A 10,338-nucleotide genomic window follows, 5' to 3' on the forward strand; every position below is an offset into this window, starting at 1 on the left:
ATTAATTGTAATTAATTATACTTAATATAATAAATTTTATCCCACAGAAAATTTTATTATATTTATTTAATTAATTAGGATAAAATATCAAATTATTCATAACTTACCCACAGGAATTATGAATTAATAATTTGGTAGTTTTATCATAAAGTTTAATCTAAGATAGAATATATATCAAATTATATACCTTGTATAATTATGAATTAAATGAATAATTTGATTTATTCTATCATTAAGAATGATTGAATCTTTTGAATTAAAAATTTAACCCACAAGGAATTTTTAATCATTAAACTCAATTTTTAAGCATGATTTGCATTGGTAAAACATGAAATTATTTAGGTTTCAATTTTAACATAAACATGTAATTTTTAATTTATGCAGCTTCACAAACTACGAATTTTTCTGATATCCGATGTGATATTCCTGAATTAAAGGGTGATAACTATAAAGTATGGAAAGAGAGAATTCTCCTTCACTTAGGATGGATGGACATTGATTATGTTATTAGGAAAGACGAACCACCTACAATTTCCGATACCAGCTCTACAGCGGACATTACGCTTTATGAAAAATGGGAGCGATCTAATCGCCTCAGCGTAATGTTCATTAAGATAAAAATCTCTGCTGGTATTCGTGGTTCTTTAGATCAGCATGATAATGTCCGGGACTTACTGAAAGTCATTGATGATCAATTCGTCACTTCAGAGAAGGCACTCGCAAGTACCCTAATCATGAAGTTCTCATCCCTATGTCAAAGGTGTGCGTGAGCACATCATGCATATGAGGGATATTGCGGCTCAATTAAAGAATCTCGAGGTTGAAATGTCGGAATCCTTTCTGGTGCACTACATTTTGAATATCCTTCCGCATCAATACAGGCCCTTTAAAATCTCTTACAATCCACATAAAGATAAATGGTCAATTAATGAACTCATGACCATGTGTGTTCAAGAGGAAGGAAGGCTAATGATGGAACTGGGTGAGAGTGCAATGCTGGCTATGCGAGGAAATGGTAAATTTCAAGCTAATAAAAAAGGGAAAGGTAAAATACCTCCCCAAACTGATATCAAGAAAAATTCCAAGTATTTCTTCTGTAAAAAGACGGGACACGTGAAGAAGGAATGCACCAAATTTAAGAAATGGCTTGAGGATAAAAGTAATTCAATCTCATTTGTTTGTTATGAATCTAATATGGTTAATGTAAATATTAACATATGGTGGATTGATTCTGGATCAACAATCCACATTTCGAATTCCTTGCAGGGTTTACAAAACCTAAGGAAGCCAGTGGGAAGTGAGCAAAGCATCTTATCCGAAAACAAGATGGGCTCACATGTGGAGGCTGTAGGGACATGCTGTTTAACTTTGAGTAGTGATTTTGTTTTAGAATTAGAAAAGACCTTTTATGTTCCAAGTTTTTCTAGAAACTTGATTTCAGTTTCAAGACTTGTACCTTTTGGATATTCCTTTCACTTTTCAGAAATATTATTTAATTTATTTTATAAATCTGATTGTGTTGGGAATGGTATTTTGTCTGATAGTCTTTATTGCATTAATTTACAAAACAATACCACTTATAATGCTATACATGTTCAAACTGGTAATAAAATATGTGTTATTAATGAGGATTCCTCTACATTATGACATCAGAGATTAGGTCATATCTCCATAGAGGGGATTAAAAGATTAGTAAATGATGGAGTATTTAGTACTCTAGATTTTACTGATTTTGAGACTTGTGTGAACTGCATAAAGGGAAAGCAAACCAACAAGTCAAAGAAATGTGTTAATAGGAGTTCGACCATATTAGAAATCATACATACTGATATATGTAGTCCAGACATGGATTCACATGATTAGAAATACTTCATCTCCTTCATAGATGATTATTCACAATATATATCTCTACATGTTTCATAACAAGAACGAAGCATTAGATGCCTTTAAAATCTTTAAGGCTGAAGTAGAGAAACAATGCCGCAAACAAATTAAGATCGTGAGATCAGATAGAGGTGGAGAATATTATTGTAGATACACAGAGAATGGACAAGCACCTGGGCCATTTGCAAAGTTTCTTCAAGAGCATGGGATTGTTGCCCAATACACCATGCCTGGTTCACCGGATCAGAATGGTGTAGCAGAAAGAAGAAACCGAACATTATTGGACATGGTGCGGAGTATGCTAAGCAACTCTAATCTTTCTAATTCCTTGTGGGCTGAAGCACTTAAGACGGCAGTGTATATATTAAACCGAGTTCCAACCAAGGCTGTTTCTAAAACGTCATTTGAATTATGGAAATGTTGGAAATCGAGTTTGCGACATATGCGTGTTTGGATTGTTCACCAAGTGTTGCTCCCATTGTGAAGGGTGATAAGTTCAATTTGAACCAATGCCCGAAGAACGATCTTGAGAGGGAACAAATGAAAAACATTACATATGCTTCTGCTGTCGGAAGCCTAATGTATGCTCAGGTCTGCACAAGACCTGACATTGCATTTATTGTGGGAATGTTGGGACGATATCAGAATAATCCAGGTTTAGACCACTGGAGAACTGCAAAGAAAGTGATGAGGTACCTTCAAGGAACTAAGAATTACATGTTTATGTATAGATGGACGGACAATCTGAAAGTTATTGGTTACTCAGATTCGGACTTTGCTGGCTGTGTTGATTCACGCAAATCAACATCAGGTTACATTTTTATGATGGTCGGTGGAGCTGTATCATGGAGAAGTGCCAAGCAGACCTTGACTGCCACTTCCACTATGGAAGTCGAGTTCGTTTCTTGTTTTGAGGTTACTTCGCATGGTGTATGGCTTAAGAGTTTCATATCTTGGCTTAGAATTATGGATTCTATTTCTAGGCCATTGTGAATGTATTGCGACAATTCAACTCTATTTTCATGGCTAAAAACAACAAAAGTGGAAGTCGAAGTAAACATATCGACATTAAGTATTTAGCTATAAGGGAACGTGTCAAAGAAAAGAAAGTGGTCATTGAGCACGTTAGCACTGAATTGATGATCGCTGATCCTTTAACTAAAGGCATGCCACCATTGAAATTCAAGGATCATGTAGTAAATATGGGACTTGGTTCTATTATGTAGTTTTTCATTATATGAACAATGTTATTTAATGAAACTCTTCTAATTGTAATGTTTCTCATATTTATGTGCACCTTAATTTATTTTGAGAAACTTCATTTGTGTTGGACCAGAATAAACATAGGGTTTATTCATTAAGAAATGTTACCACATTAAGTATAATATTAAGAAATAAATGCATTGTAATACATGGAAGATGATACTCGTCATTAGAGGACTTATCGCCATGATTCATGTATTCATTACTTAATACAGATTATCGATGGGTTTAAGATAAGACATTTGCATTGTGGACCAAGTGGGAGAATGTTAGCTCCGATTTTCTCAGCAGAGCATAAAACCCCATTTTTTGGAGCTCTTTAGGTGGTCCACGTCCACGATTTCTTCATCACGTCTCTTAAGGCTTAGAGACGTGACCCACTAAGATATATGTTTGTGGCAACAAACCAAAACGTGGTCGAGTGCTTGATGGAAGCCTCGACCAAGTTTGGTTATAAAAGGAACGTTTGGTCCCCAAACTCCACACTCTATCTTAATCTTCTTTAGTCTACACCATCTAACGTGAGTGTATCCGAGTTTGGAAGTGCCAAACGAGACAAAAAATCAGTGGAAGGTGTGTGTGTGCGAAATCAATGGCCGGAGGTATGGATTTTGGGCATTATTTTCATATTTTGATTTTCTTTATTTTTATTTCCGTATTTGATAATCAATATTTAAGTTTCAGATTTATTCTTACATACATTGGACAAACAATTGCAAAGTCAAAAATTCAACTCAATCAAAAATTGAGTTTACATTGGATGGTTTTACCAAAATATCGAAAGTCAGAAACTCAATTTTGATCGAGAAGAACCTCATAGAAATGGAAGAGATGCGAAGGTTAATAGAAACAAAACCTTACAAAGCTCGGACCAGCTGAACCATGTTCAGATCAAGCCAATTACATCTCAATTTTCTAGAAGATTCAGATCAAGCCCAAACAACTATAAATGTTGAATTTTCATATATAAACCACAGAAAATGAGAATAAAAAAAAGAATGCTTGAAATTAGGATCATACATCGAAAATCAATAGAAATCCTTTTGAGAGCTTGAATTTTATAAAAACATTACTAAAATTCTACTCAGATTCAGCTTTCCCCTCCAATGATCGAGCAAGAACAACAACTGGAACTTGAAATTCAATTGAATCCGCTTTTACGTCAAGATGTGCGATATGAGGTCCAATCTTGACGCCACTCCAGCATAGCTCAAAAGGTAATTTAGTTTAGAGGTTGAACAGATGACCAATTTTAATAAGAAAAGGATGTAGACGAAGATGGAGTGTTTAGGTCTTTTTATCTTTTCTAGTGCATGTCGCCATCTTGAAAACACGTCCTGTGTATCTGATGTGAGTGGTCTTGATGGACGAATAAGTGGTTCATATGTTTTTGGGGGCGGTTCAATGGCCATATGAAAAAACTTTCGTTTTTCAAAATAAGAGTTAGAGGTTTTGGATTGAGCTGATTTTTTGCAAGGATGGTCATTATGATGAAAAGATCATCCTCACAAAAATCAGCTCAGTCAGAAACTTCTAAATCCATTAAAAGTGATTTACAAATTAGTGATAAAAATTGGTAAAAAATCGACGGTCCACATTCTAAATCACTTTTAATGGGGTTAGAAGTTTCAGATTGGGCTGATTTTTTTTTTTTTTTTTTGGATTATCTTCCCATTATAGAGATCATCCTCACAAAAATCAGCTCAATCCAAAATTTCTAACCCATATTTTAAAATTTTATTAAAACGAAAGTTTTTACGTATGTTTTCTCATATGGCCCTTGAACCTGACCCTATGTTTTTTCTTTTAATTTTATATATCTTTGGAAGACTTATGGAGCGAGAAGGTCTTTCTGTGCATTCAATTTAATTTCCTAATAGCAAATTTAGGAAGGTGCCTGTATATTCATATCCAAATTTTTTATAAAAGCTCAAGTCAAATTCATAGGCTTGACACAAAAATTGTATCTAAATACCCCCTTAATTTTTTGGGTGGACTTCATATTTCATTTAATAAAGGAAAAATTATAAATAAAAAAACTAAATATAATAATTATTTAATAAAAAAGTACAAATTTAGTAAAAATTACAAAAAAAGTAATAAACCGGCAATGCAAGGGCGGTTTTTTTCTCTCTCCATTTTATTCTCATTTTTTATTTTTTTAATTTAAAAAAATCGAATTTTTTACACTCTAACTGGCCATTCAATGTCCTCTACATTTCTCTCTCCTCTTTCTCTCTCTCTTGTGTTTTTTTAATTAAAAAAATCAAAAAAATTTCATTCCAATCGGCCATTCAATGTCCTCTAAATTTCTCTCTCCTCTTTCTCACTCTCTTATTATTTTTTTAATTAAAAAAAATCAAATATTTACATTGCAATTCAATGTCCTCTACATTTCTCTCTCTTTTTTTTTTTTAATTAAAAAAATCAAATTTTTTTCATTCCAACCGGCCATTCAATGTCCCCTAAATTTCTCTCTCCTCTTTCTCACTCTCTTTTTATTTTTTTAATTAAAAAAATCAAATGTCTACATTGCCATTCAATGTCCTCTAAATTTTTTTTTTTTTTTCAATGTCTAAATTTCTCTCTCCTCTTTCTCTTTCTTTTTTTTTTTTTAATTAAAAAAATCAAAATTTTACATTCTAATCGATTTTTTCATTTAAAAAAGTGAAGAGAAAAATTCATCGGACATTGAATAATGGTCATTTCATTTTTTAAAAAAAACCTGAGAGAAATTCAAAGGACATTGAATAGTTGTTTAGAATGTAAAAATTCTTTTTTTTTTAATATAAAAAATAGAGAGAGAAAGAGAAAGAGGAGAGAGAAATTCAACGGACATTGATTGGTCGTTTAAAATGTAAAAATTTATTTTTTTAATTTAAAAAATAAAAAGAGAAATTTAGCGAACATTGAATGCCGTTTAAAATATAAAAATTCTTTTTTTTTTAATATAAAAAATAGAGAGAGAAAGAGAAAGAGGAGAGAGAGAAATTCAACGGACATTGATTGGTCGTTTAAAATGTAAAAATTTATTTTTTTAATTTAAAAAATAAAAAGAGAAATTTAGCGAACATTGAATGCCGTTTAAAATATAAAAATTTGTTTTTTTTTTTTTTAATTTAAGAGAGAGAGAGAGGACATGGAATGGCAATGTAAACATTTGATTTTTTTAATTAAAAAACAGAGAGAGAGAGAGAGAGAGAGAGAGAGAGAGAGAGAGAAAGAGGAGAGAGAAATTTAGAGGACATTGAATGACTGGTTAGAATGAAATTTTTTTTTTAATTAAAAAAACAAAAAAGAGAGAGAAAGAGGAGAGAGAAATGTAGAGGACATTGAATGGCCGGTTAGAGTATAAAAAATTTGATTTTTTTAAATTAAAAAAATAAAAAAGGAGAAAAAAATGGAGAGAGAAAAAAACCGGCCCTTACATGGCCGATTTGTTACCTTTTTCATAATTTTCACTAAATTTGTATTTTTTTATTAAATAATTATTATATTTGATTTTTTTTTTTTTTATATTTTTCCTTTAATAAATTCCTCTTACCCCCATTCAATTATTGAGATGGAGGATTCAAATTATTGGAAATCAACACCTTACAACTGTCAAGATGAACAACTATAAATCATCAATCCTGACATTTGAACATGAATCATTGAAATCAACAATTCAAATTGTTAAGTTGAATTAGAAAAGTTTGGGTAGAGCTGGATCTTAGTGTTGGTTGGGAAAATGTCCTATAGTAAATGTTGGGTTGAACCATAAAAGTTTGGGTAAAGCTAGATCCTAGTGTTGGTTGGGTAAACGTCTTATGGTAAAAGTTGGGCTGAACCAAAACAATCTGGATAGAGCCGGATCTCAGTGTTGGTTGGGTAAGTGTCCTATAGTAAGAGGAGTAGTTATGAACCCTTTAGACCATCCCCATGGGGATGGTGAAGGGAGGACCTCAATTGGTAGAAAAAAAAAAAAAACCCACAACCCCTTGGGGTTATCCTGTGCTTGAAAGCAGTCAAAGATTGAATGTAATGATACAATAGACTAAAGAAACTTCATTTCTTATATCTTGTTGATTTTTGTAACAATTCCTTACAATAGACCAAAGAAACTTTATTTCTTATATCTTGTTGATTATTGTAACAATTCCTTACAAAATTTATTCACTTAATGAAGAACAATGTTTAAACTCACCTACATCTATTGCAAATACAAAGAAACAGACACATTATTATATGTGTTATGTGCATGAATTACAACATCTGTGGAATATGGACTTCGGATTCATCTTCAACTTCTAGAAGAGCTTGGACTACTGAAGCCATGGTCGGTCTCTTATTTCTGTCGTCTTCCACACAGGAGATGCCTATCATTACCATTGTTGTTGCCTGGTTCAAGTTGAGCCGCCCATTCAATCTTGGATCCATCATATCCTCAATCCAAGATTCTTTTCCATTGTCAATTTTCCTCTTCGTTACTCTAACAAACCTCCTTAGCTCTGTATCCTCTGTGCCATCCTCCACCACCCAATTCGAAAGCCGAATGCCCTTCACAATCTCTAGAAGTACAACCCCAAAGCTATAAACATCTACCTTAGCTGTAATAGGAAGATTCATGGCCCACTCTGGAGCCATATACCCTTTTGTTCCTCGGATCCGAGAAAACTCATAACCAGACCTACCTCTCTGAGACAACTTTGCCAGACCAAAATCTGCAATCTTCGGTTCAAAATTGAAGTCTAGAAGTATGTTTTCAGGCTTCACATCACAGTGGATAACCCACTCTAGACACTCATGGTGAAGATAGGCAAGACCCTTGGCTGCCCCTAATGCAATTTTAAACCTCTCCTTCCATCCAAGCAAACGAACAACAATATTGTTGCTGCCATTGCTACTGCTACTACTGACGATGTTGTAGAACAAATGCTTGTCCAGTGACCGGTTCTCTAAGTACTCGTAAACCAAGAGCCTGTGAACCCCCTCAGAACAGAAACCCCACATTCTCACTAGGTTCATTTGGTTTATTCTCCCTATTGTGCTCACTTCAGCCCAAAACTCCTCTTCTCCTTGAATCACATCTCCAAGTTTCTTCACCGCCACCACTCTATTATCCACCAAAACTCCTTTATAAACAGCCCCAGAGCCCCCCCTACCAAGCTCTTCCTTGAATTGTTTGGTTGCCTTCTTTAACTCAGCATAAGTGAACTTCCTGAACTGATTGAACATTGCACGATATCCATCCTCCGGTGATCTTCGCTCGCTTTGTCTCCTGTAAAGGAACCACCAACCCAAAGTAACAAAGAGGAACTCAATCACTCCAATGGCTAAAACAAACCAATAGAGATAATTCCATTTAGTCCTTGAACTAGCAGTTAAAAATGTAACGGAAGAACCCATGTCAGGTACAACTTCACTAGAATTGCAGGTAGGCTCGAATCCTTCAAGAACAGTTGCGTTGGGTGTTTCTACATTTCTGGGCATTTTCAAATGTATTCTGGCGTCGACATTCTTGTACCCATTAAAAAGGGCACTTTTTATGTAACAATACCCCCCACCTATTATCTTGTAGTTGAATGCCTCACAAGTGCAATCATTCAAGCAACGATTCCTACAAAATTCTAGTGTCTTGGATTCAAGGTACTCCAAATCAAATCCATAGAAATCTGTCCCGGGAAGCTCCACAAACTTCTGGAGTTGGTTGCAGGTGCGTTTGAACTTAGGCATGCAACCTTTGTTCCAGTCACTCGGGTCACTCCTCTCGAAACCTGGAGGGCATGAACACATGGGTTTCGGAGTATAAACACAAATTCCATTTCTTCCGCATAAACCATGCACACGGCACTGCTGTGTGATAGATTGCCATGAGATTACCCATGATCCATTTAACTCATTCAAGCTATAGAGTCTAAGATTACCATCGTAATCCATAGTTAACCTTCTCTTAATCCCAAAACCCATATCAGAAGCATTAAAATCTAGTTGATCACTGGATGAAAACCTGCCCATTTCGTTGAGAAAAGCGAATCTACTGCGGTTATAAGCTGTTCTACCATTTAAATATATAGTAACATCAGGATTTGGCCAATACACGCTAGAAGTATCTGGCCCATCATACATTAATTTCAAAACATTATCATTATCAAAATAGAAGCTATAATAACCTGACGAGTATGCCCCCTTTGCCTTTTGAGAAATCAGTTTCGTGGCCTTGGTGATGGGTTGTAATGGGAGGAGAGTATCAGTAGGAGAATCAAAGCTTTCCCATTGAATTTTACCATCTGAGTCCTTTAGAACGAGATTTCCGTTGTTCAGGAGCTCAGCTCTATCGATCTTGATATTGACAGTGTTGGTGGACCAAACAGTCGAGCCATTAAAGTCCATTAGGACCATGGCTCCGTCCCCACGCAATAAAACTCTCGAGCCTCGTCCGTTTACAGGTTGGTCTCGGTTCCCCATCCAAACAACAGTTTTGTCTGCAGAATTGGTGAACCAAATTGAAAAACAATAAGCATTTGTGCCCACCTTATAAAATCCACAGGTGTAGGTTTTGTCTAGGGAGGTGAGAAGGTCCGAATTGTCCTCAACAGATAGAGAAGAGCCTCTATACAAAGAACTCTGAGGGTTGGAAGATGCTGAGGAAGAGTGAAAGCAAATGAGGCTGATGAGAAGAATGAAGGGAAGGACTAGAGAGAGAGATGGGTTTCTCATAATTTTAGAGAGATGGATTTGGAGCTTTGGGTTTGATTGGTTAAGGGAAGTCTGTTCTTCTGTTGGTGATCAAGAAATTGGAGAAGAGGAAGATATATGAAACATCCTCTTTGGTTGCATGACAACGTCACCCAAATTTATATAATAAAAAAATAGGGAAAATTATGGAAAAAAAAATTATTTCTTAAAAAAAATCAAATTTATTGATAATTATAATGAGGATACTATTTCGGCTATTAAACGGCCAATCAAATTCTCTCTCTTCCTTTTCTCTCTCCTCTCAATTTTTTTATAAAAAAATAAAAAATTTGACCGCTCAACTTCTCTCTCCTCTTTTTTCTCTCTCCTTCCATTTAAAAAAAACGAAAATATTATATTCGGCCATTAAATAACCGGTCAATTCTCACTCCTTAAAATTCTCACTACTCCATTTTCTCCCTCTTTCCATTAAAAAAAAAAAAAGGAAAAATATATTTGGCCATTACATGTTCG

The 10,338-nt window shown here is 34.6% G+C and overlaps 1 protein-coding gene across 1 annotated transcript; it reads right to left on the reverse strand.

The window, feature by feature from the left end:
* Positions 1-7,288: 7,288 nt before the first annotated feature.
* LOC147381115 (putative receptor protein kinase ZmPK1) lies at positions 7,289-9,970 on the reverse strand. Its single transcript, XM_086430841.1, has one exon. The coding sequence runs from the start codon at positions 9,844-9,846 to the stop codon at positions 7,393-7,395; it is 2,454 nt and encodes an 817-aa protein (XP_086286967.1). The 5' UTR covers positions 9,847-9,970; the 3' UTR covers positions 7,289-7,392.
* Between the last annotated feature and the right edge of the window lie 368 nt (positions 9,971-10,338).

The sequence above is a fragment of the Akebia trifoliata genome, unplaced genomic scaffold, assembly GCF_017979445.1.
Source record: "Akebia trifoliata isolate Shusen 1 unplaced genomic scaffold, ASM1797944v1 Contig00753, whole genome shotgun sequence".
NCBI classification, from domain to species: Eukaryota; Viridiplantae; Streptophyta; class Magnoliopsida; order Ranunculales; family Lardizabalaceae; genus Akebia; species Akebia trifoliata.

Coding starts and splice junctions, on each gene's coding strand:
- LOC147381115 (XM_086430841.1), bottom strand. CDS start 9,846: ATGAGAAACCCATCTCTCTCTCTAGTCCTTCCCTTCATTCTTCTCATC.